The 26,607-nt window shown below is 37.2% G+C and overlaps 1 protein-coding gene across 12 annotated transcripts in view; it reads left to right on the forward strand.

Moving 5' to 3' along the window:
* The window catches only part of tmem117 (transmembrane protein 117), a 244,938-nt gene that overhangs the window by 26,411 nt on the left and 191,920 nt on the right, over positions 1-26,607 (forward strand). For 5 of the 12 annotated variants that reach the window (XM_052030128.1, XM_052030137.1, XM_052030134.1 and 2 more), the window contains one exon: positions 10,559-10,867. The exons of 1 other annotated variant lie outside the window; for it this stretch is intronic. In XM_052030128.1, coding sequence (XP_051886088.1) covers positions 10,588-10,867 — 280 coding nt within the window. In that variant the 5' untranslated portion in view covers positions 10,559-10,587. Of the gene's footprint in view, positions 1-9,640; positions 9,896-10,176; positions 10,326-10,348; positions 10,484-10,558; positions 10,868-12,695; positions 12,827-26,607 lie in introns of those variants that run through there. 6 more of the 12 variants (XM_052030133.1, XM_052030127.1, XM_052030129.1 and 3 more) reach the window with 5 other exon arrangements.

Below are 26,607 nucleotides of genomic sequence, written 5' to 3' on the forward strand. Positions count from 1 at the left end.
AGTGGAGTGTTTTTTAGCATGATTGGAGCACCCCAGCAATGGCTCTAAAGAGATTAAAACTGACAACACTGTTGGATGAATCCTCTAAAAAATGTTCACACAACTTTATATACTATACTTATGGGTTGATGCACTGAACAATAAACATTGGGAGATAAATTACTCTAACACCAAGACAGACAAGGGCAGTTGATACATGAGAACACCAGCACATTCAGGTTTTCCTCCAAATCACATTTATATTGCATATATCACAATTCCTTCAGTTTAAATCCTGAAACTCTCCCTAACAGCACTGTGGGAGTACCTTTACTGGGGATATAAACATTGTTACTCAATTTAGTAATCAATCTATAGTACAAGAGACTGTAATGGAGCCCTCAGGTGGTGACTAGAGTATGTACAATCATTCAATATCCCATCATTGGCGATTGTATTAACTGAAGAAAACATGCCAGGCTCGACTCTTCTATAAAAACAACAGGCACATTGATATAAGTTAAATTTAATTATAGTTAATAATCATTGGCTTTAATGTTAATGTTTAAAAGTAAGCAGTCTCATTCATTCAATACAATTGGGTCCATTTTAAAAATGGCCAAATTTTAAATGTGTTTCTTTTACTTTCCCTTCTCTCTATTCTGTGCTCTCTCTCTCTCTCTCTCTGTCTCTCTCTGTCTCTCTCCCACTCCCTCTCCTTCTCAAAATCCAGTCTTCCTTTAGCTAATAAAAATATAATTCTGTAATTCATTTGACATTAAATTCAGATCCTTCAATTCACCCTCTTTCTCAGTCCTCAGTTGTTTTTTTCCCAATCCTTAAATCTCGATGGTTCAGGAGCAGGTCTGGGTTGTGATGAAGGGTCAGTGACCCGAAATGTTGACTGGCTTCTCTTTCCACAGATGCTGCGAGACTGGCTGAGTTCTTACAACATTTCTGTTTTTGTTTCAGATTCTACCACCTGCAGTTTTTGTTTTGTTTTCCAGCTCAGGGCAAAATGCTAGGCAGTGAGAGGTACATTAGATGCATTGCCACAAAAATATCTGGTCTAATAAATCTAAATCTCATGTAGATACTCTGTGGCTTCTCTTATTTAAATGTTTTTGTTTTGCTTTGATTTCTTTCAAGTTAGGTTTGACTTTCCTGCTTTTCATTTCCTTTGTTAAAAATGTGCCAAAAGAAGTTGAAAATCCCATGAAATGGTGAGTTCCTAAATGCACATCTATTTCTTCTATTTAATTGATATTACCCTAAACATTTATTCATATAGCTTTTATTTTCCAGTGCTACACCTTTCTGAGTGGGATACAATTGGGATATATTCTGGCAGAATTGTGCCACTTTAAAAATTTGATCCATGCTTCTAGTAGCAATTCACTCTTTTCACCAGTGTCATGAGTACTACATCAGTCACGCATGTGACAACACCATACCCTGCAACTTTTCTTTGGAATGCTGCCCAGGAATTTAGGTCACAATAGTCCTTTCAATTTTTAAAAAATTTACTTGCTGTCCTTTGTGCCTCCCACTTCTGCCATATGAGCATCCAGGGACTAGATTTTGCACCGTTCATTGCAACTGCCAGGAATGGGAGCTAATTGGCTGGCAACCTTCTCACTTCAAACTCTCTCATTTCCTTTCTATCCATCTCATGGGAAGCATGCATTTACTTTCAATATTCAACTCTTTCTTTTTTAGTTAGAATGAGGAAGACCTTTTTCATGTAAGAAATTGGTGAAGCAGGTTAGGCAGCATTTATGGAAAGAGAAACAGAGTTAATACTTCAGGTTAGTGACTTTTCATCAGCTTCTTTGACTCTAAGATTCTAGTTTATTTTTTTTAATGCATTTTAGTTTCCAGTGGCAGAAGTACCCAAGCTTTTTCTTTGGCCATTAGTAAAATGCCTCACAAAAAGGTCAGTAAATCCATCATAGAATCTTAGTGCACGGTAGTGTAACACTATTACAGCACTAGAGACCCAGGTTCAATTCCAGCCACTGTCTGTAAGGAGTTTGTACATTCTCCCTGTGTCTGTGTGGGTTTCCTCCCACATTCCAAAGACATACGGGTTAGGAAGTTGTGGACATACTATGTTGGTGCCGGAAGCATGGCAACACTTGTGGGCTGTCCCCAGAACACTCTACGCAAAAGATGCATTTCACTGTGTGTTTCGATGTACGTGACTAATAAAGATATCTTATATTTTCATTGACACTCCAATAAAATTACTTCTTTGTGAAGTATAAATCCTTACAAACTAAATATCTGCCTTTGCTACTGCCTATCCTGTAGTAGTTGTTTAGCATTTGAAAAAGGCACATTACTTTTAAAAAAATTCTTCTTTGCTCATTCACTCAACAATCCCACTGAGTTTTTTCCTGGAGTCCAGCATTTCCACAAATGAAGAAGGGAAAGGAAACAGTGAAGTTGAGTTACTGGATAGTAGAGTTTGATAACTGGTTATCTGTCAGCCTCCTCTGTCAAGGAGTGGTGCAGGGAAGATTGTAGACCATTTGAGAACAGTGATGTACTACTAGATACAGCAGTGTACTACATGTATGAAAAACCTGAGCACGTGTTCAAATCCCACCGGTTTAATGGCCCACATCCAGGGAATAAAACAAAAGAAGGATACTTAGTACAATATAGAGAGCAAAGAGCAGGCAAGAACTGATAGAATTTCTGAAGCTACAATGCAGCTTTATTGAAACATTGTGTGACTGAATGTCATTGTGGTGAATTGAAAGTGGAAGTAAGATGGAGGTCACGAACTCCATGGTCAAACTAGTTTGAAGGACAGAAATCCTATCACCTAATCTACTTTTAATTTAAAAATGCTTCACCAATATCCTGTATTTCCTTACAGCATGTGGAATTTGTAATGTGGAATGGGTCTGTCTGTGAGTGAGGAGACATGGGAAATTAGTGGACAACAATAAATTCTGCTCATTGTCAGTGGCTTCTACATCATACCAATGAATACATTTTAGAAAACCTATGACCTATCTGTTGATCTTTCTTTCTACCTGTTCTTCCCTTTGATTCTTAATCTGCTTCTAATATTAAAATGTCTGTTTATCTTGTCAACTTTAAATAACCTACTTATTTTCCTTTAAGTTGAAGACCAACAGTTAAAGCAGGTATTTTCATTTCCGCAGTTGCAGTACTTTCCAGTATTTGTGTTTTTTTTTCCATGATTGCAAATACAGTTTCAGCCTTAGGCTATTTTATTTTTGGCTATTTGACTCCCTGCTTTCTGAATATTAAAATATGTAAGATAAGCAGGAAAATGAAAATGCGGGATTAAAGCACAAATATGAGGCTGTTGTGATTTTCCACATTTAAATACTGTATTCTTGTTGACTGTTTAAGTTTGCTTCCACAGCTTTATGTGGGTAGAGTGTACAACCACCCCACACCACTTGAGGTGAATCATACATCTATGTTGCTGACTACCAACCTTTTTTTAATATGTGCTGGAATTGTAAAATCCTCAACCACAGCCCATCTGACGTGACTATCACCAGCTTCCTGCCCACAGATCACGTCTTAGAAAACTGTAGGCAATGATTAAAGGCACTAAATGTAAGCAAGATTGTTTAGTCAAGATCTGAGTATCATTCTAACCTGAAACATTCATTCAATTTCTTCTCCACAGGCCTGACCTTCAATATATGTCCAATACTTTCTGTTTTCATTGCGGATTTCCAGTATCAGCAGTAATTTGCTTTTGAACTCTGGCATTTGTGCTGCTTTGATGGATCAGAGTTCCAAACTGCAAATCAAATAATTCTCAGCATAAGTACCATGACCTAAACCTTTTATGGAGTTAAGAAAGAAACCAGCTGTGAGATGTCAGTACTTACTGGCATATGTCTTCATCTATCTTGATGCTGGTATGTTCTTCCCTTGTAGTGAATACCCCTGCACTCACAGTTAAATTGCAAAAGTCAAGTTAACGTCACTGTAATGGAATCATTAACAGCTTATCCCTCCCAGGTACCAGCTCAGGTGTAGCCTAATGTATTGCAGTTAAATGTAGAAGCTGAAGGTCTGCAAGTCGTTTCCAGTATGCTGTCACCCTGCACCCCCATCCTCTACCTCTGAAATTCAGTAGCTCTTGTACATGAAACTCCAGTCCGATGGAATTTAATTTTCCTATTTCAAACAAAAAAAACTCTCAGTCTCTGATAAATGCAAGTAAAGCATAAACATTTATTTTTGGCTTCACAAAAATAATTCCTTTTGTCTTTTAAAAGTCAACTAGGTATTTATGTGTAAAACACTAACATATTGAAACCAAGATCACACCGTGTAATTATCTAAGTGTGAATAAAGACATACTGACAAAAGTTTGTAAAATGAATTGATATTAACAGCAAAGTTTAACCCTTGGTACATTAAATTATTGCGACATTAGATTACAACTATATTTAAATTGAATACAGCTGTTTCATATCAGACGTATTAAAGGAACATAATTTTATTCTCATGAATCATTGATATCATTGAAAAACAATTTTTTAAAAATTAACTATTCAGTATTAATGGAGTCACTAAACTACAATGGATTCAAGAACTAAGTTCAGATGTGAAACCTCATCTGACAAGCAGTTTCACATACGGTACTTTGGTAACCGCAACTGTTATAAAATCACCTTTTAAAAAAAATTAACTTTCAACCTTAAAGAACAACACTGTCTGTTGTACAGTTCTAAACCAGATAATGTTTGAAAAAAACGTAGCATGACTGTCAGCTTTTCACTAAAAGTAGCTGCACTTCAATGACAAGAATCATACCATCTAGAGCCCTGAGATACAGTGGGATCTGGGTGTCCAAGTGCATGATATGTAAAAGGTTGGTTTATGTAAGTAGAGCAAGTTATTATTAAATCTAACAAAATATTATTGTTTATTGCTGAGGAAATTGAATACAAAAGAGGTTATGTAGGACATTAGTGAGATCCCATCTAGAGTACTGTGTACAGTATAGTTTTCCTTATTTAGGGAAGGATATTAAAGCACTGGAAGCAATTCAAGGAAGGCTTACTGGACTAATATTTGGAATGTGTGGATTGTCTTGTGAGAAAAGGGTGGACAGGTTATGATTTTATCTACTGGAATTTGGAAGAGTGAGAGGGAACTTGACTGAAACATATTATATCCCGAGGTGATGTGAAAAGAACCAGGAGTCATTGCTTAAAAATAATGGGGTGTCAATTAAGAAGGGGCTGAGGCAAAAAAAAATTCTCTTAGGAAGTTCTGAGTTTTCAGAACTCTTCCTCAAAGAATGGTGGAAGCAGAGTGATAAGTAAGGAGATAAAAGATTACCATGGGTAGATGGGAATAGGGTGTTGGGGTTACAGTCAGATCAGATTCAACTGTTATTTTAGACAATACAGCAAAAATACAATGGGCAAAAAAGATGGCAAATTTTTCAAATTGAGAAACACAAGATGAGTTGTGACCTTTTGATATTCATGGCTAATTTATTTCCTTACACCATCTGGGTCAGCTTCTCTATCCACAAATGCTGAGTGTTTTCTGCATTCTCTGTTTTTCAGATTTCCTGCAATTGCAGTTTCTTTGATTTTCATGCACAAGTGCAATGTGTTTTATTCAGAAATTCATTAGCCATATTCTCTATAACCTAGGCATTTTAAGTTCTACATCAAGGTTAATTTGATATTAGATATTTATTTATAAGTCACATGTACGTTGAAACACAGTGAAATGTGTCTTTTTGCGTTACTGAGAATGTGCTGGGGGGCAGCCCGCAAGTGTCGCCACACTTCCGGCGCCAACATAGCATGCCCACGGCTCCTAACCTGTACATCTTTGGAATGTGGGAGGAAACCGGAGCACCCGGAGGAAACCCACACAGACACGGGGAGAACGTACAAACTCCTTACAGACAACGGCAGAATTGAACCTAGGTCGCTGGCACTGTGATAGCGTTACGCTAACTGCTACACTACCGTGCCACCCGAATCAGGGTTAAGTCATAGAAAATATGACTCCTTTTTAGTTAAGGTAGTCATTTTAAGATGGATCTTTGAATTTATGGGATGTCATTGAATATCCATGCACAGGCTTTCATTGTAATGCTTTTATCTTTCAAAATATTATTTCTAATAATTTTACAAAGAAAACTTGTTGCTGAGGAAAATCAGCCAGCTGAAAGTGCAAATGTTTAAAAGTACAGACCTCTTATTGGCTTCTGTCAACACTTACATTTGGTTCGTGACAAATGATTGTGCTGTATGCCCCACCCATGCAATGCACCTCTTGTAGCAAAAGCCCACATTGCTTCCCCCACCAACAAAAAGAGCACCTTTTAGTAGTATATAGTTTTGTAGAGGTTAGAAAAAGGAAAATGAAATAATGCAGCAATTTCTAAATAAGTGGAAGGATCCAATACCTCCCACTACTTTTCAATGGTTTTCTCAAACTAAATCATGTTTAAACTTAGAAAAAATTAGGAGTGGCACTGTGGATTCTTCACTTAAATTTGAGGAAGTTTGGAGTCCATTCATTCAATATCTTCATATGATCTAGATCCCTTTTCAATAATCTTTGAATTTAGAGGAGCGGAGTTGACGACATAATAATGCTCTTTGTTTATCGAGAAATGTCAGTCCAGTTTTTTTTCTTCTGAAATTTATTTCTAGTTTGTTTTGTTTTATTACTTATATTTTTTTCAATTTGGTTTTTTTATAATAAATCTTTTTCTTTCTCGTTTTGATTTTCTTTGTAATATATTCGTTTACTAAGAAACCGTTGGGCTTAGAATATATCTTTTTTTATTCTTTATGACTGTGTATTGCCATGATTGCCCTCCCAATCTCTTTGTATTACGTGTACAATTACCGATGTTATATGTATTATTCTGTATTAATTTGAAAATTAATAAAAAGATGGAAAAAGAAAGAAAGTATATAGTTTTGTAGAGGTTAGAAAAAGGGAAATGAAATAGTGCAGCAAATATTGAATTACAGCTGATTAGATACATGAAAGGTATCAAACCATCTCGAGTCCACCCTCAATACTTAATTGTGGTATATTTTAATGAATCTACAAACCAGATGGTTCAAGGGAAGGTATTGGCAAGCTGATAATGTAGCTTGAGCATTCTATTGAATTTCTAAATAAAACACATTGCACACATACAGGGAAAAAAGTTTGAAGGTCTACATTGTAGGTACAGAAGATAATAAAGATCATAATATATTTTGACTTTTGACATATGTTTCAGGGGATCGGGACTGAATAACATAATGAAACGACATGTACACTATCAGTAGCTTTTACTGGATTAGGATCTGTTTTTGTTCCCTTCTCCTATATTGGGGCAGTTAATTCAAGTTTAACCACTGCTTCAGATGAGGAACTCCAGCATATAACAGGAACTGAACTAAAACCAGAAAATGTTGGAAATACCCAATAGGTAAAACAACATCAGTGAAGAGAGAGAGAGAGAATAAATGTTTCAGGTTGGCACAGTTAAGAGTGTAAGTAGTGGACCAGGAGTAGATGATTTGGCCCTTTTGAGCCTGCTCCACTACTCGATAATATTATAGCTGATCTTCCAGCTCAAGTCTATGTTCTCTTTAGCTCCCAACTCCCCTGTGGTCCAAAAACCTCTCGACCCCAGCTTAGAAAGTAATCAAAGCTTGGGTGTTCACAGCTTTCTCTGGTAGAGAATTTCAGAGATTGACAATGCACTAAGAAATGAAATTCCTCCATTTCCCTCTCTTAAAATACCAAACCCAAAGACTGTGTCCTGATCTCTTTTCTTAAGACTGACTCATAAACTCCTTATAGAAATAGAATAACTTTCAGAGTCCAAAAAATCTATCAAGTACCTTCCAACCTTCTGTGATTGAAAGTTGACCTAATTCAGAAAGAAATACAGAAAAGACCATTTTTGGGTCATTTTGCATTGCTCCAAAAGATCAATTGGATGATTTCCAGTAAATGACACATTTGTATGTGAGAAGCAACTTCTGTGTCAGTTTGCAATGGCAGACATCTTTTAGGACCATTACTCAGAACATAGACCAAGTTGCCTCAAGAGTGACCATCATTGGGTAGCCTCGGAAATCAGTTTTTAATAGCAATTCTTGAGATAAGTTCCAGTTTTGTAAGCAACACCAGTAGTTGCCTCAGTGATTGTTTATCTCTACCTCCTAAATTGAGCTTTCTTCCAGTTTCCTTCATGCCTTCATAACATTTCAGATTTCGCTCTGATTTCTCTTTGAACTACTGCTTCCACTTCATTGCTTATCTTTCTACATCTTTAATCTTCTCCCTGCTGCCCTTGGCTATCTCCCCTCTTCCACCTCACTGAAATTCTATGATCCCTAGTGCAGCCACATTAAGGAGGAGTCAACCCGTGAGGAAATGGGATTTCCTCAGTGCATATTTAAACTTTTATTTCCTTCCATCCTAGTCCAGATTTGTGGAAGGCAATAACACTAACAATAACACTATATTTCTTTTTTCTCTTAACTTACACTAATGTTGTTATGTTTATTTTGTCGTACAACTTATGTATAATTTATATTAATTTAAGTCTATGTTAACTTGTGTTTGTCATGTTTGTAACGCACTGTGCTGCTGCTGCAAAAAGCTATTTTTCATGACATTTATACCCTGGATATATATATGCCTATGACAACTTGAACAATAGTTTGGCTTTTGCTGGGAAGTGCCAGCATTTCTCAGTGTAAGTGGGATTTAGACAGAAATGCAGAAGTCCCTAACTTACTGGCTACATTCCACTACTGGGCTCCCTATGGTGTCCAGCAATGGGGCTGGATCTTGCTGTGATTCCTCAGCATTTATGCCTGGAAATTTGTTCTTGGATGGTGTGCCAGGTTACACCTGGAGCAGGATCTGAGATGAGCGAGGAAGAAGGTAAAAATGAGTGGTTCTTTTTTAAAAAATATGTCATTTGTTTAATACTTTTAATTAGTTAAAATTGTTTTGAGCATTTTAGTTGATATTATTTAAACTTATTTTTTAAAAATTCAATTTTTTAATGGCTGTTTGTAGGAAGTATAAGACACTGAGTGTAAACTTCATATGTATAATCTGCGTGGTCATTATAAAAATGACCTCATGGATTTAAGTACAGCCAAAATTAAACAAGGATATAAGTTTACTTTCAATGTGCTGGGTGTAAGTCGCAGGGAGATATCTATTTTTTTCAGTCATAAATTTTAAGTTTTTGCAAGTGCTAATACTGATGAACTGGATTTGTTGGTTAAATGAGAGTTTTAAATAAGACATTTTGTATATTTACTTTGCTTCATGAATTTATGACTTATCCGGATGTGCAGGACATCAGCTATATTTACACTGTATAAATATATATCAGATAACCACGCTTTATTTTTGTAGCTCTGATGCAGAGATTTAGCAGCTCTTTTTGGAATAGTTCGAGACTGGATCAAATTTGCTGGTAAAACTTTGACATTAGTCACTTAAATTGGCTTTCCATTCTACTTTGAAATTGTTTTTAAAGCTTGCATTCCATTTGTGGGTGGAAAATGCTCTAATTATTTATACCTCTGTAATTGTTGCTGGTTGAACCTGCTTAGCTGCTTTCTGTATGGAGAGACATAGTTTCTGAAACTCCATCTTGTCCATACAGATGAGGTGATGCCTGATTTTGTTTATGCCAGCTTGGCTCCCGGTTATAAAGCTTCTAGGACATTCCAGCTTTGGATCATGTGTGGCATGCCATGCTTTTCTACAGCATGCTTCTGATCTAGGTCTGCAACAACACAAGGATAGTACTGGAAACTTAAAACTGGGAAGGATTGGCAGTACATAACGAAAACGCCAGACAGTGGGAGTAATGCCTAACTTATCATTTGGTCTTTCCTCTGTAAGTGTGCAATTTTAAATGTAAAATTACTAATTATTGTAAATACCAAGACATTTGCTGAGGCAGATAATTTGGAGATCACATTCTGCTGTGTTGTTTGTTTTGCTGGTGAATGCAATTTGAATACATCACAAGTGTCTGATCTTAAAAAAAACAGAAGCTTTGTTGTGCTGCCTGTTATTTGAGCTATGTGGAACGTAGGCAATCAGCTGGTGTAGGCCTTCAGTGAGATGGAAATAACTGGAATTTCCCACCCAAGGGAAGTCTTGCACAGTAAAGTCCAGCAATTGGTTACTCTAACTTCCTATGAGAATTGTCTTTCTGTTCCTGAATGTTTTGCATGAAACAAATGAGATTTTTAAAGCAGTCTTGTTTTCATCTGTTGCCATTTACACATCAATTGCCACAGAGCACGCAATGCCAATGCGCTGTAAGCTGTTGTTTATCCACATTGAGACAATTGCTAAGCCAAATACAACCTTAAAAAAAATTATGATGTGGTATCTCTCTGAAATGGATATCTAACAAATACTGTTCAATATGAAACTTAAATGTGGTTGTGATGCAGCTTGACTAACAGCATAGAAGGTGAACATAAATTGAGTCAATTTATTCTCATAATTAACTGATCAAATCATTAATTATTCTTTCTTTTTCACACAGAGTGCAAGTTGAAGGGGCTGCCTGTATGTATGAGGATGGTTAAAGCATTTCGTTACTATTTTCAACATCCATGGAGTCGGCTGATTGTAGCCTACTTGGTGACTTTCTTCAATTTCCTCATTTTTGCTGAAGATCCCATTTCTCACAGTCAGACTCCAGCCAATGTAATTGTTGTTGGGAATTGCTTCTCCTTCGTGGCAAATAAGTACCCTGGAGGAGGATGGAGCTTCCTAAAGGTGCTGCTGTGGTTGCTGGCTATTGCTACTGGTCTCTTTGCAGGAAAATTCCTCTTCCATCAACTCATGTTTGGTAAGTCAAAGCCAGGTTATCTCAAAAGCTGTACGGTTGTTATAGAAACCATATTGGGACCTGGCAGATCTCCTTTTATAAATGAAAATTAAAAGACAACTGCAATTGCTGGAAATTGGAAATAAAAATAGAAAGTGCTGGAAATACTAAGCAGGTCAGGCAGCATCTGTGAAAGAGAAACAGAGCTAAAATTTCAGGTTGAAGACCCTTTGTCATGACTGGAAAAGAGAGAAACCAAATTAGTTATAAATTGCAGGGCGGGTGGGGAGCGATGGATAGGATAAATGACACTAGTGTTGCCTTTGGGATAAACCGTTAATAAAGTTGTCTGATTATCTCTTGCAAATAGCTGATGTGGGTTTTTCTTTTGCCCGAGCCTTTTAAAAGGTATAATGTCAGAGAGTCATACAGCAGGGAAAAAGACCCTTTGGCCAAACTGGTCCATACTGACCTTGATTCCCATTTGCCTGCGTTTGGCCCATATCCCTCTAAACCTTTCTTGTCCATGTACCTGTCCAAGTGCCTTTTAAATGTTGTTAATGCACTTGTCTCAACCACTTCCACTGACAGCTCAATCCATATACAGACCACCCTCTGGTGAAGATGTTGCCCCTCATGTTACTATTAAAAATCTCACTTCTCACCTTAACCCTATGCCCTCTAGTTCTTAATTTCCCCAACCCTGGGGAAAAGACTGTGACCATTCATCCTACCTATGACCCTCATGATTTTATATACCTCTATAATATCACCGCTCATTATCCTACACTCCAATGAATAAAGTCCCAGCCTGCTCAACTTGTATTGGTCACATGAAAGCATTTTGTTTTGGGTTTGGTCTACAGGGCAAATTCTTGCTCAAATTTCAGTTAAATTATTGAGTTCTTGAGTAATTCAGGTTGCTGGAAGAACATTACTAATCTTGTGAATGCAAAAAGACATAATAAAAAATATGGGAGTTGAACTTGGCTATTCATTTGGAATGTGTGTATTTGTATTCTGATTGAATTTATGCCATGTTCAATTAAGTGTTATGGTAGTAGGCACTGTCATTTTTACTAATATCATTTAAAATCACTCCATTTAAAATGCGTATTTTCTCTGTTCCTGTTCATTAAAAAGAAAGCCCAAGAAAGCTGTGAGTTATTCTTAAAAGCTTCACTGAAAGTTCCATCACTGAGTGTTTGGAGTGATAGCTTTAAACATAGTCTAACTTATGAAGTTTTGTGTTTATTCCATTACATTTCCAAGTAGGCCAGCATATGTATACATTAGTTTAATGTCAACAAGCAATATATATTTATTTTTTTTATTTTGTGACCCTTAAAAGAAATCAACAATCTTGTTGCTTTTACTTGTGTAGATCCTTTTCATTATTGAACAGCACTGGGAAAAGTGAGGAGTTACTGGCTTTAATTATAAATCAGCTCATGGTTTCTGTGCACAGAGCAGTGTTTAAAATTGGAGGAATAAGTATTTTACAGGGTGAAGGTATGAAGTATTTATTTTAGCACCTATTATAAAGAAAATATACAATGTGTACCATGTGAATAAATGGACCTGAGTATTTAGTCCAGTGCTGATATCAACAGTGTGCAGTTTTTTAGAAAGCATGTCTATAGAAATGGACTCTGGAGGGCTATGCGGATCAAACTCGGCTCATTCACTCTTGAAAGCAGGGCTGGGATTCTTCTCTTTGCAACAAAGTTTCATTGTGATAGGTCTTTTGCTTATTCAATGTCTGCCTCATCCTAATTCCTATTTCATAGGTTATCACTCTGTGATGAAAGTTAAATTCAGCATTGAATGTTTTCTGATCTTTCTTCAGAAATTAATCTCATGGATTTTCTGGATTTAGATGTTGCCTTTGTTCGTTGGTGACTGGAACTGGGTGTCATATTCAAAACTGGTGTGTCTAGCTTCAATGTGATGCTCTCTTTATTGTACAGAATTGAAATGGTAATATAGCACTTTATTAGTTCTCATTCTCTAATATGTGAATATAGTAATTGTTAAGTCCATGATCACACCCAGCTAGTTTAGAATTGCTAATTTAGCAAAACTAAATTATAGATTAAAAACTTTCCCATTTACTTAAATGTGTGTCCACTTTGCTGGGTTATATATGTTAGCTAATAATTTTAATTATTGACTAATTCAATATTTTTACTACAAAAATCAGTTTGAATTAACAGGTCGATTACAATCTGTTGCTTCTTTGCTTTAAGTTAATTCTGCACGAAACCTCACCACCCCCCCCCCCCCCCCCCCCCCCCGAGATTTACCAAGGATACCTTGCCTTAAAGTTATGTACCGGGCTTTAATGTGAAATTTCATTTATGGTTTAACTGGGTCTGCCTTTTCCAGAATTTTATTAACCTAATTTTATTAACCTTTTAATATAGGCCATCCTCATTGTTGTTCTTAGTTGAAAGTTCTGTTATATCGTCTGTCCAGTCACTGATGTTTTCCTGGAAGCACTCATCTTCCCAGGAAATGAATCAGAATTATCTTTCAGGGTAATGATCTTTCTTTAATAAGCATAGAACTAGAAAAAATGGAGGGGTGGAAAGAGAAAGTCTCTGAATGGTTTGAAGGTACGAGTGATTAAATGAAAAGAGCAATGCAAGTGCAAGGCAAAAAGAGTTTTTAATGGGCAGCACAGGAATCCATCATTTGGTGCTGCTGTCTCACTGTTCCAGTGACCCAGATTCAATTCTGACTTTGGATACTGTCCATGTGGTGTTTGTACATTTTCTTTGGGTGCTCAAGTTTCTCTCACATCTCAAAGATGTGCTGGTAGGTTAATTGGCAAGTGTAATTGCGCTTGGTGTAGGTAGGTAGCAAATCAAAAGGGGTGTTGCAGGAAGTCAAGGAAATAATGGAGGGAATGGGACTGATGGGATTGTTGTGCTGAGAGCTGGCATGGACTTGATGGGGTGAATGTCCACTTCTGTGTCAAAATAAGTAAATAAGTTGAAGAAACTAATGATGATCAAGTGGTTTTGTAAACGATAACAGTAGAACCTTTACCATGGCCTCTGAGAAAATGGGGCTTATGTTATGATCTGTTGAACTCAATGTTAAAATTGTACGATTGCTAAATACCTCATTCTTAGTACCCTTATTTTGGTTTGGTGTTCTATTATAACATCCTTTTCCCTTATACCGTCATTCCTTTTGTCATATAGTTCCTCCAGCTATCACTTTCTCGTAAACCTTTTCCATTTTTCCCATCTGTACCTTTTAACCATTCTGTGGAAATGTCATCGACCTGTAAGATTATTTCTGTTTTCCTCTTCACAGTTGCTGCCTGATCTGTTGGTTGTTTCTAGTATATACGGCCCTAGTTTTCAGATTTGCAGCATGTGCAGTATTTTATTTGTATTGTGCTGATGTAGATTGAGAGTTTTGACATGAGTATATTTTATCACATCTTGAAAATGGGAGCAATTTGACTCCAATCCATGTTGACTTCCTTACAATGACTGCCGCCATGTTTTGCTCTGAAACTCTGTTAGAACTCTCTAATATCTGACCATTGGGATTTATGTATTGCATTATATTAGGATTAAATTGCATCCATCTGATTCCTGAATTAACTTGGAAGACTTTCTCAATATGAATGATTGACTCTTTACACATGACTTTGATGTGTCATTTTGCTATTTCATTAATTATAAAACTCAACAAAATACAATGGGATGAATATGTTGGATCAGGTCTCACTGCCCAGAATCACCACCACAGTGGCCAGCTGTCCTCACTTATGCAGATGTGGAGGATTGCCACAAGGAACCTCTGCACTTGAGAATCATCCTGAAAAGCAAGTTGGCTTCTCTGGTGGCATACTACTGAGGCCCAACCCCTAGAACACCTTGCTGGCCTTCGACAGCTTGCTAGAGTCAAAAGCATTTCAAATGTTTTAAAAGGTCTGATAGAGAGAGACATTTAAAAACTATCAAGCAGATTTAAATAACTGACAAATTATTTTGCAGTATATTTGTTTGTACAAGTGAAACATATATTGTACAGATGAAACAGTTGAATAAGCAGGATGTAAATCCATAAAACAAGTAAATTTAACATTCTGTGCCACATTGAATATAATGATACAGACCGTCACACCAAGGATAGAATTCCAAAAATGTAATCTTCTGACTGTGAAGGACCATAACTGGTCCCAATCATATCATAGGGTTGATTAGGTCTCCCCAGTTTGCTGCCGGGGAGCAATGTTCTATTTGATGCCTTAAGAGTTCACTTTCAAAAGATTACTCAACAAGTTTAAGTGATGAGTCTTGATAATTCTAAAACAGTCACACAGTGGCCATTGCTTGTTTTTGGACCTGTTCGGTTTTGGTTCTGCCTTTCTGTTGGGTTTCATTGAAGAAAGAGCACTGAATCCTCCTGTTGTTTCCAGTAAATAGGTGGAGTTGGAATGGCAATGGATTTTTTCTAATGGAAGTAAACACTCCATGTAGCTTCAAAAAATGTTTTATTATAATCCAGCAGCTGTTCAATATTTTCCCTGCCTGTTGTCACTGACCTGATTTATACACAGCAATTTGGAATCTAAGGGGCTATGAACCAGAGTTTCTTGGACGCGGTTCCTTTAGTTCACTCGACTTGAGTTATGGAGACTTGAGTTATGGAGTCAAAATCTGCAGCAAAAAACAAGCTGCTGGAGAAACTCAGTGGGTCAGGTAGTATCTGTTGAGGGAAATGGATATCCAACGTTTCAGGTCGAGACCTTTCATCTGGACTGAAAGGGTAGAGGGGAGTTGGCCAGTATAAAGTGGTGAAGGGATGGGGTGATCAAGAACTGTCAAGTGATAGGCAGTTCCAAGTTTTGTTTTTTGACTGTAGAGATGAGTGGTCACACCATGTGGACAACCTTTCACCTAGCAGGAACAAACATTCAAACTTCGTTATGCATCTTGGCATATGTTTTTACTTTGCCTGGTTACTGGCTGAACCATTACAGCAAAACAATGAAAACTGATTTTTTAATTACTTCAGCTGCTTCCAGTAGCAACCTGTTTTTTTTCATTGTAGCAACAAAAGAGATACTGTCCACATTGGCCTGAAAATAATGGCTCTGGAACAGTGTAACTTGGTTTGATGCTGGAGGAAGATTAACAGTGAAACCACCAGATAAAAAACAAACCACAAAAGTGTTAGACTCAAACGTAATCACAGAAGTAATATGGATATTAAGTATAACCCCTGAGTTCAAATCTATTTGAAGGTAACCCTGCATAATGTATTAGAAGCACAATATAGAAATGATTTGCATTTAAATTCTAATGTTTTCATTTCCTTCAATGATCCCACTGCACATGAGTATTCTGGCTGCTGCATACATGCCAAGTCTTCATGCTCTGTTCCTCTGACTCAAGATAATTGCTTGTTCTCCAGACTATCAATCACTGTTGTAAAAGTCTAATGATTTGAAGTCAAAGCTAAGTAAATCAGGATATCTCTATGAAATCCACTACTCTGGTCTAAATATTGGTGGTTAGAAAAGCAACAAGACAGAATAAAACATATGTTTCTGCAGAAAGAATTGTCATCAATTGAGCTACATGTTTCTTAGTAACAGTGATTTGAAATTTATAAACCAGAATTTTTAAGGCCTGGATCAATTCATGGAATATAAAATCTAGTGCAGAGAATTACTGCTTATCTGGAAGCATAAATGTAAATCATCAATTTCTGTTTTGTGTTTAATCCCTAATGCCATCTATTGGACATTTCAAACAATACACTGTGTGCATCAGGCACCAGAGGTAGCACTATTGATAAGATACATTTATTGTTCTCTTCTAATTATATCACTCAAAAAAATAATCTGAATTTTGCAAAAATTAATACAATTGCTCTTAAGAATGTATCTTGTTATCCATGACTATTTAGAACATTAAATCCTGAGATAATATCAAACTGTCAAACCTCTCTAAAATCCTTTCCTTTCTGTCAGTGGGATCCTTGCTCCCAGCACCAGTTATTAAAGTGCAAACCTATCCTCAATACTTGTAGCACAAAAGCAACGGAGAGCAGATCTGCTTGGGATAATGAGCCAATTGCTTAAAGATCATAGGGTAATGCAGAGAGTCTGCAAGCCACCCATTATATTCTCTTGTCCACTCCAAAAATGACTGTGTGAAACGTTGCATTAGGCTAAAAATAGTGGTTGGATTCTCTTACGAACAAGAAAGTGAAGGCGGTAGCAAGGAAATTAAAGTACAAATCATGATTAACAAAATACTAAAATTATTGGAAAATTTAAAACTTAAATCTAGATCCTTTCCAGAAATATTTTACTAACTTTTGCAGCAAAATGTAGTACTTTGGAAACACCTCTTAGCTACCATATGAATTGAACTAGGATGAATGGTAGCAAAGTGATAAAGATACTGGACAGATTTTTACTGACCAGGCCCATTGATCTGGAAATATCAGTGTGACTCCCACCAAAGGAGATGGAGAATTTAAATTCAAGTAATTAAATAAATCTGGAATAAAAGATGGTTTAGTGATCACAAAACTACAATTTTTCATAAACATCCATCTGGTTCACTGATGTCCATTAAGAAAAGAAATCTACCATAATAAAAACAGACTTATAAATGATAAAAAAAACTGCAGGCATTGGAAATCTGAAATGAGAACAAAAAAAGTGCTGGACATACTCAGGAGGTCAGGCAACATCCATGGCAAGAGAAACAGAGACAGCACTTTGACTTTAAGGTCTTTGACTTTAAGACCTTTCCTATTGGAGTCTTCAACTGAGGCATTGGCTCTGTTTCTCTTTACCACAGATGCTGCCTGACTGGCTGAATGTTTCCAGCATTTTCAGTTTTTTATTTCAAATTTCCAGCATCTATAATTTTTATTTTCAAGGAAATCTATGATCCTTGCCTATTCTGGGCTGTTTGTGATTGTGAAACTAGCGGACTGTCAAAGGTCACTAAAGCCATTGCCATCCTTGCTTAATCTGACCTGTATATGACTACATCAATGTGGTTTGCTCTTAACTGTCTCCTCAGTACTGTGGCAATTGGGCATGGCACTAAAAGCTCGTGCTGTCTGCAATATTACTGAAAGGAAAAGCAATGCTGGCAGTTTAGACCAGTATACATACCAATGAGTATATTTAAGTATTGAACAAAAATGTAAAGTGGACAATACTGAATTAGTCCACATGTTTGATTTAACTCATCATTGTAGAAAGAGTAATAGAGTTGTACAGCACAGAAACGTGCCCTTCAGCCCAACTCGTCCATGCTGACCCTTATGCATCTCTATGCTAATCCCATTTGCCTGCTTTAGGCCCGTATCCCTCTATTCCTTTCCTATCTTCGTACTGGTCCAAATGCCTCTTAATCTCTGTAATTGTAAATCCCTGTACTTCCTGTGGGAGCTTGTTCTATTTAACCATCACCCTCTGTCTGGGAAGAACTTACCCCTCAGTTCTCCATTAAATTTCTCTTCTCTCACCCTAAACCTATTCTCTCTAGTTTTATACTCCCCCACCCTAGGAGAAAGACTGCGACTATCTACCCTATCTATGTCCCTCATAACTTTATAAACCTCTATAAGGTTACCCCTCAGCCTCCTACATGCCAGATACCGGAAGAAAATTTCAGGTAAATCGCACAATACATGGTTAATGTGATACCTTTCCCATCTTAAAGTTAAAATGAAGTACCTCCCCCCCACCATCTCCTTGGCTTGTTCGTCATTTCTTATTACATTTCTATGGTCATCAAATATTTGTCTATGTGCTGTGTGCGGCTTGGAAATATATTAAGTGTCAGACCATATGGATCTGTTGTTTATCTATTTTCAATTGAAACTTGTAGATATGTCTGTTTTGTTGCAAGTTGTCTCCTGCAATTTCTGGCTGTAAAAATAATTAAAGCTGTTAAAGGCAGCACACGTGACATTGTTTAACCCTCAGAGTACATGGTCTCCTCCCAATTTGTTGGTCCGAAAAGCACTCTTTCACTGTAAAATAATTAACTAATGAATCAAAATAATGTACATGTTTATAATTGAAGTAATTCTCTTTGCCCAACAATTGTTAGATTTTATGATCCCTGGAAATGCAAAAAGCTTAATACTGATACTCGAGTGAAATACTGCGGTGCTGGAAGCATGAACACTCAGCAGACTGGCAGCATCCATGGAGCGAGAGATTGAATTCATGTTTCAGGCCAATGACCTTTCATCAGAACTAGAAAAATTAGATTTCACTACAGGTTTTAAGCAAGTGCAGTGCAGGTGTAAAGATGCTGTTGAGAGAACAAAAGAGAATGTTTGTGAAAGGGTGACTTTCTGACTATGTATTATTTTTAATTTTTGATATAATGTTGATCACTAACGTGTGTTAGCTGTTTATCGATGTATATTTTTGGAGAGGTGTTCCATTTGATTTTTGACTCAAGACAGAGCCTTGGTTACTGAAGACTCATTTCTTTGCTTGTGTGTGAGTACGTTGCTTGAGTCAGTTATCTGACAACTTGTGTGATAGATTTTTGAAGTCTGATCTGGTGCATTGGGCTAAGGTTACAGAAAGGAAGTACTCTTGAGACTGTAAACAACATCTGATTACAGTAATGCTCGAATAATTTGCTATTCGACCATTCAGAAATCCTGATGGTTCAACATCTGGCTCACCAGGTGATGTTTGCAGTTTCCACTCACCCTGAACCTGGTTCCCACGCTCGCTTCCACTCGCTGGGTCCCCTGTTCCCACGCTCCCCATACACTCGCTGGGTCTGCTGTTTGCTTGCTTCCTTCCCACGTTCCCTTTCACTCACCGGTGCCTCAGTTCCTATGCTTCCTTTTGCTTGCAGGGGCCCTGGTTCCAGTGCTCACTTTAAGCCCACCTGGTTTTATTGGCTGCCTTCCCTTGAAACTTACCTGGTTTTGTTTCCCATGTTCCTTTGAAATGTACCATAGTTCACAGAAATGTTACTCTGTAACAATTAAAAAAAAGAATTAGAAGTGTATTAGAGTATTAACAAAATAACATCCAATAGTCCAGAAAATCTGCTGGTCCAGCACCACTCAGGTACCAAGCACAGCTTTTACTGTATCTTCTCTTGTCAATCTACACCTTTCTGTTCATTGATATAGGATTGAAATTGATGTTCTCTGTTTATCTGTATCCTCCTTGTTGAATTATTGAGATCAGAGATTACAGGAACTTAATGCCTTTTGCAAATGTTTTGCATCATGCATTTAAGGGACACGTACCAAAACATATTGCCAAGAAAGATTGTGTTTCTAGCGTTTGTATTTGCCAGCACTTTGAAAACAATACTTGATTTTTCTATCTACTGATTTGATCCATTTTGTTTCTGTTATTTCTATCTTAGTAAAAGCCAACTATTCTTTAGTCTGAACCACATGCTGTGTACTACTTTTCTCTGAATGTTCTATCAGCAGTTACAATGGTGACCAGTACTACTTCTAGTGTATACTAACAATGAAACCTTTTGTTATTGTTTTGGCCACATCTGGATATTTAACACATAAGCTTCTGATTATGGGGTCCACAAGTCAGAAACTGTCTTTCCACTTTGTCCATGAGTCAGCAATTCTGGGGCACACTGAATCACACAGCTGCACTTGTAATATTAGATTTGTTCAAAGCTGCTTTAAAATTTTTTTGAGGATGTCAGTTCTACAGTAATCACTTAACAAAGCTAATGAAAAACAGAGACGATGTCTGGATGAAGATTTGGAAGAATGGTGGTTCTGATATGGGGAATATCTGAGACGCAACTTTTGGATTTGGAGCTGGCGGGGGGGAGCTAATATCAGAACAATTTATAGAATGGAGAAGGGACTAACTTTTTCTCCCTATATTGTGTTCAACTCATAGTTCCTGTTATGTGTTAGTTTACATGTTTCTTTCCTCTGCTTAGCATTGTCAAAGGTACAATAGAACATAATGGTTATAATTTTGCAAATATTTAAGAGAATTAATATATTTAATACCAGTAGTAAACTCAGATCCCATCTGAGGCATCTATATTTGATTAAATATTTTAACAAGGAACAAGTAGTGGAAAGACCAGTGAGAGCCATTTGTATCACCACATTGTATTTTTCTTTGCTTTATCTACTCGTTCACCACTTGCAGTAATGAAAATCCCACCAGGTGAGAAAATGGAAGAATACTTTATCTTTGAATTTCACTTTTATGGTCCTCGATTACTTATGTCAGTCAAGTCAATCCCAAGGCAATCTGATGGTTAAGATAATGTAGAGGCTGCAGTAACCATTCTTGCTCTGTGCAGTACTTGACTATCATTGTTGACCCAAGCCTACACTGATTCTATAAAGTTAGTTGTGTTGCTTACTGTCATGCATAACTCATCAGGCAGAGTGATGGTCAGGAATGGATTCACCCATTGGGAGCTTAAGCTCATCTTCCATGGCATGGGTTTTGTTTTAGTTCCACACACTCTCCTTGCTAAGGTCAGTCTAGTTAAGTGTGGTGGCTTACTCAACAACAACTTGCACATGAAGTAGGCTGTACTGGTTTACATGATATCAGACTGCAGAAAAAGTGAGGGCGGACTGACATTATCTTTGTAACTGATTAAAAAAAGAGGCATATGGTTATGTACATCTTGCATGACCTCAAGATGTCCTGAAGTGGTCTACTGCTAATTGAATACAGCATGACAATGCTTCAAAAAAGTAATTCTGGCAAGACAGCAACCTTTGTACAACTGGAAATGGCCACAAGCAACACTATGATAATAACAAGATAATGGAGTGAACATTCTTTCCTGATTGTCTGATGTGAGTGAGTTTACCACAGTAATTCCTTTCCAAGCTTCCTGGTGTGAAATGAATGTTTTCCTCTTGGAGGTGGTCCTTGCATTGCTGTTGTGCTATATCGGATTCTCCTGATGCAATACAATCCTACAAAGAACTTACTTTAGAGAAAGTGCACTCTTGCTAACAGCATATTGCACTGGTGAGTGCAGCAACATTTAACATTTATTAATTTCAGACACAGAATATAACTTCTTGCATTATAATATCTTTCATGAATCCATTTAATATAATGTTAGCTTGCAGTTGTATGGCAGTGTAATGGTTAAGTTATTAGACTACCAGCTAAAGTTCGGGATCATTAATCCAGTGATTTGAGTTCAAATCTCATGATGGCAGCTGGGGAATTAAAATTCCAGTAATTATATCAAGCTTGGAACTAAAATAAAAAGTTTGGCCCATTAGTTGTAACCATGAAACTACTGGATTATTGTAAAAACCCATCTGTCTTCCTTACTTGTGTTTTATGTGATTCTAGACCCATTAATATGTTTGACTCTTAAGAGCCCCCTCAATTCAGGGATCATTAGGGATAGACAATAAAGGCCATGATTTGTAGTGGTGTCCACATCTCGTGAATCATAAAAAAATGTTATTGCTGAGGGTCCAGAAGCCAAATGGAAGATGCTAAGATGTTTCAGATAATAATAGCCTGTGGTTATGTTTTTTGTTGCTGCTAAATGGAGACTTTGGTGGAATGATTTTTTTTTGCAGAGATGTCTATGATTTATGCTGTCAGTTTTTGAACATGACTCCAGGCATAAGGAAGTGGAAAAGAAACTTGCTGTCAGCTGTTAATTTTACTTAGTAGAGCTGCTGGTTTTACTATTGTGCTCTATTTGCTCTGAGGCCGTAATAAAAACAACAATCAGGAAGACAATTGAGCCAGCTGGCATCCCAGTCTTCACTTAATGGGTTGTCCTGACAATGACATAGGTTATTCTTTAGGGTGATGCATTTTGAGGTACCCGCTGGTCTGGGAATGAATCCCAATAATTCATCTTCACTGAAGAAGTTTAACATGACAATTACAGTTTATGATGGTCCATTACAAAAGGTCCTGGATTGTACTTTATGATGTTTTGTAGCATAGAAATCTAATACAGTATAATTATTTCAACATTGAATCACAATCAAGATCCCGCATGGTTTCTGCAGTTGCTAAAATATTTACTCAGGACAGTTATGACAGAAATAAATTGTTAAGTCCAGTATAACCTGACAGGCACATTGTGATTTGAGTGGAACTTTGAATGCATTTTGGGATGCCCATGTAAAAAACAATGCAATGAAAATCATTCATCAGTCTTTTCTACTAACGAGTAAATAGTAGTGTAGTGAGCGGGGGACATGTTTCGTTAATGTTGTGGGGGAAGATGGAATGTGTGTGCACATCCATTATTTTAAGGTGGACAATTTTTGGAATGATTACTGGTGGGAGTGAATCCACCCTCTTCTCATACCCCTGTAAGAGATTAAAAGGCGTTGGAAAGTTTGTTGCTAAATTGTTTAGACCACAAAGTGTTATGTTTTATACTCAGTCCATGCTGATTTTGTTAATCTATGCTCCTCATTAAAGAAGTGACAAAATTTGCCTTGTGTGTGAAATTCCAGTAAAAAAAATACTAATTTGATTGATTTGTGCCTTTATATATTTTAATATAGGGTCTGTTCTGCACAATCACCAGATTGCTTCCAAACTAATTGCAGGTCATTTTGACTAATTTGCATCCGAGCAATCAATTGATAAATGATTTGAGTTCACACTTCAGCTGACATTGTAATATCGATTAATGACTCTAAATGAGATAGTTGGAATTGAATGTTTGCCCATGGAAATATTGAGTTTCATTATCTAGTGACTTGTTTGCTGATAAATTAAGACCTGTGAAAATGCTGCGTGGGCAGTTGATAGGTGTACTTAGAGCGCTAACCCTGGGGTGAATTTTCTTACCATTATTTCCCACTTAAAATATTATGGGCTGTGTCGATTTGTTCTGTTTTGCTTAAGATTATGTAGCCCTGGAATTGCTTCTGGTGGCACTTCGTGACATTGGTTACACAAATCAATAGAGACTACTTGTAACAAACTAACAATCCACTTGTATTGTTTTAGCAACCATTGATAGCATATTAATCACTCTTGTTTTCAACTTGACCTATCAACTGAAGTTTTACACTGTGTTATCTTTCAGGGGTTATTTCAGGCAAAAATGGCAATACTTCCCTTTCTGATGAGGCTATTTCATTAATGCAGGATATACTGAGCTGGAATTTGTCCCTATCACCTCCTGCATCTGCCTATCACCACCTTGTGCCCACCCTGCCTCCCCTCTTTTGTCCACCTATCACTGCTCTGCTTTTCCCTCCTATATATTGGGCTTCCCCTTTTCCTACCTTCAGCCCTGAAGAAGGGTCCTGACCTGAAATGTTGACCGCCTGGTTTTCTCCATGGATGCTGCCTGGCCTGCTGAGTTTCTCCAGCATCATAGTGTTTTTCAATAGAATCCATTCTCTATTGAAGGCTCACATGGGTTGTTTCATTATTGGATGAGTTGTGAAAGGACCTGACCCTGGTGGAATTGCCAATGAGCAGCCCCACTACTTAGTGGTGAAGGGAATGTTATTGAAGACAACGATCTGCTGGAGGAGCTTAGCAGGTTGAGCAGTATCTGTGGGAGGAAAGGAATTGTCAATGTTTCGTGTTATCCTTACTGAAGGACAACCATGCTAATGTTTGGTTGATGAGCTATTGCATTGATACACCGTGGATTATGCACATGAATAGATCTGTAGAAAGGCTAAAGAAGCCTAATATTAAGGAAGAAAAGAGATTATTATTTTCCAAAATTTCACGATCTTTTAACTGAATTAGTTCTTCTCAGAGCAACAAAATCAGTTGCTTCAATTCTGAATTAGATAGAACTGAAATAGAGCTGGTGTCACATACATTCCTTGCCTGCCCAGAACTGATGGAATGTACATTTAAATCTGTTGAAATTGGTGAGAACCATTTCAGATATGCTGATTTGGATTCTGACCGTGTACTCAAAGCCCAAAATGTAATTTTAACTCCAGGAGATGGGATGGTTTCCTCACCTAAGTACAGTAGCAATGGTTGGAAAGGTTGTGAAAAACTAACATTTGTTTTCTGATTTCTTTGAGACAGGAGAACCACAAGGAAAGGTTGGGCCTGCCCTACCTCACGATGCTTGTGTCTATTGGGAGATCAGGATTCTCCTCTCTAAGACTTAACTGTGCTCACATTCTCCTCACTGGTTTCGATCAGCAGCTTCTTGTCACTCAAATTCCTGCTCTTGCCACTGACTGGCAAGCAATTCCTGATTGGTTTGAGCCAGAGTCTTATCTTGAACGTGGAAATGAAGCCCTGAAGCTAAGATCTTAGTGGGCCTGAGCATGTTAGTTTGTTGCTTGTCCTGATTCACCCCACCATGCACCAAACATGCTTTGAAATAAAACAGAGGCCAGTGACTGCTGTACTGTGGAAGTTAAAGTGCAAGCACACTGTCCAGGAAGCTTGTTGCTCATTACATTATCATTGAAACTAATTGTTTTTGTTAAATAGTACAAAAGCACACTCTCAGTCAGTCCAACCATACTCTGACGATCCTTCATGGAAATAAGGAAGCTTGCTAAGTTAAACCTCAATCATCTACTGTGGGTGTTAGGAACTATCCTGTGAACCTGATATGTTTGTAATGATACCAAAAGTAGCTGATGTCCTTAATCTGTGTTTACAAACCAACAGATGGTACTAATAATTTTACAATACCAAGCTGCTCATGCATTTAAAAGCATATTTAATGTGTTTAACTGGATGAATGATAGCTTTGTACCATGTCAGGCTCATTTGGTGAAAGTTACAAAAGACAGTGGAAAATAATTCCCATTCTAATATTGTATGCAAGACTGACAAACATACAGTATTTGGGGGTCAGAGAAATATCCCTAAGATGGCACTGTTATATTAATACTTTACAATTTATGATTTATTTGAGATTGGTATAACCTCACAATTGTTTGTGCTTGAAGTCTTTTTGTTTTAAAAAAACAACAAGCATATCAGAAACCCTTAATGGCATTTGATGATGTGCTACTTTGATGCTGCACATTTTAAATGTGAGTATACATAATTCTCTAGCTAGTGCGTAGGGCAGCTGTTCATTCTACAGCAAGCACCTCTTTTCTTGCTAATTTTAGGAAAGCTTCCAAAAAAATCTCCCTTGTGTGTTGATACTTCCATTTTCCCATATTTTAGTCAGCACCAGCTGCTGGCCTGACACATTCATCTGGTGACCAAATGCTGCTTGGAATCTGTCTAAACTTGTCACTGCTTTCCACCCAATACCTTGAAATAATGTGTATGTGTTGCATCTGTACATAAGTATACCTCACCTTTTAAGGAAGAATACTTATTGCATGCAGGCTCTTACAATTAATTTAAAAAATAAATGCAATACCAATAGGTTAAAAATGGCCTCGGGACAGCTGCTGGAGCTCTAGGACACATTATAAACTGAGTTTAATTTTCTTAAACAAACATCCAAAACATTGAGGTCCAGAAATTCTTTGATGCTGATTTCCTGACAATAAATTGGCATTAACAACATCTCTCATGTCATTTATAAAAGCTCCAAAAAAAGTCCTTCAATCTCATTCTCTCTCTCTCTTTACTTCCCTGTGCCTCTGCAATTTATTCTGTCTTTCACACGCACATCAACTTTCCTTTGATTACTTACCTAGGAACTGACATAGAAGGAGTGCAGCAAAGATTCACTAGACTGGTTCCAGGGATGGTGGATTTGCTGTATGAGGAGAAATTGAGTTGATTATGACTGTATACTTTGGAGTTAAGA

This window comes from Pristis pectinata, chromosome 15 (assembly GCF_009764475.1).
Source record: "Pristis pectinata isolate sPriPec2 chromosome 15, sPriPec2.1.pri, whole genome shotgun sequence".
Classification (NCBI taxonomy): Eukaryota; Metazoa; Chordata; class Chondrichthyes; order Rhinopristiformes; family Pristidae; genus Pristis; species Pristis pectinata.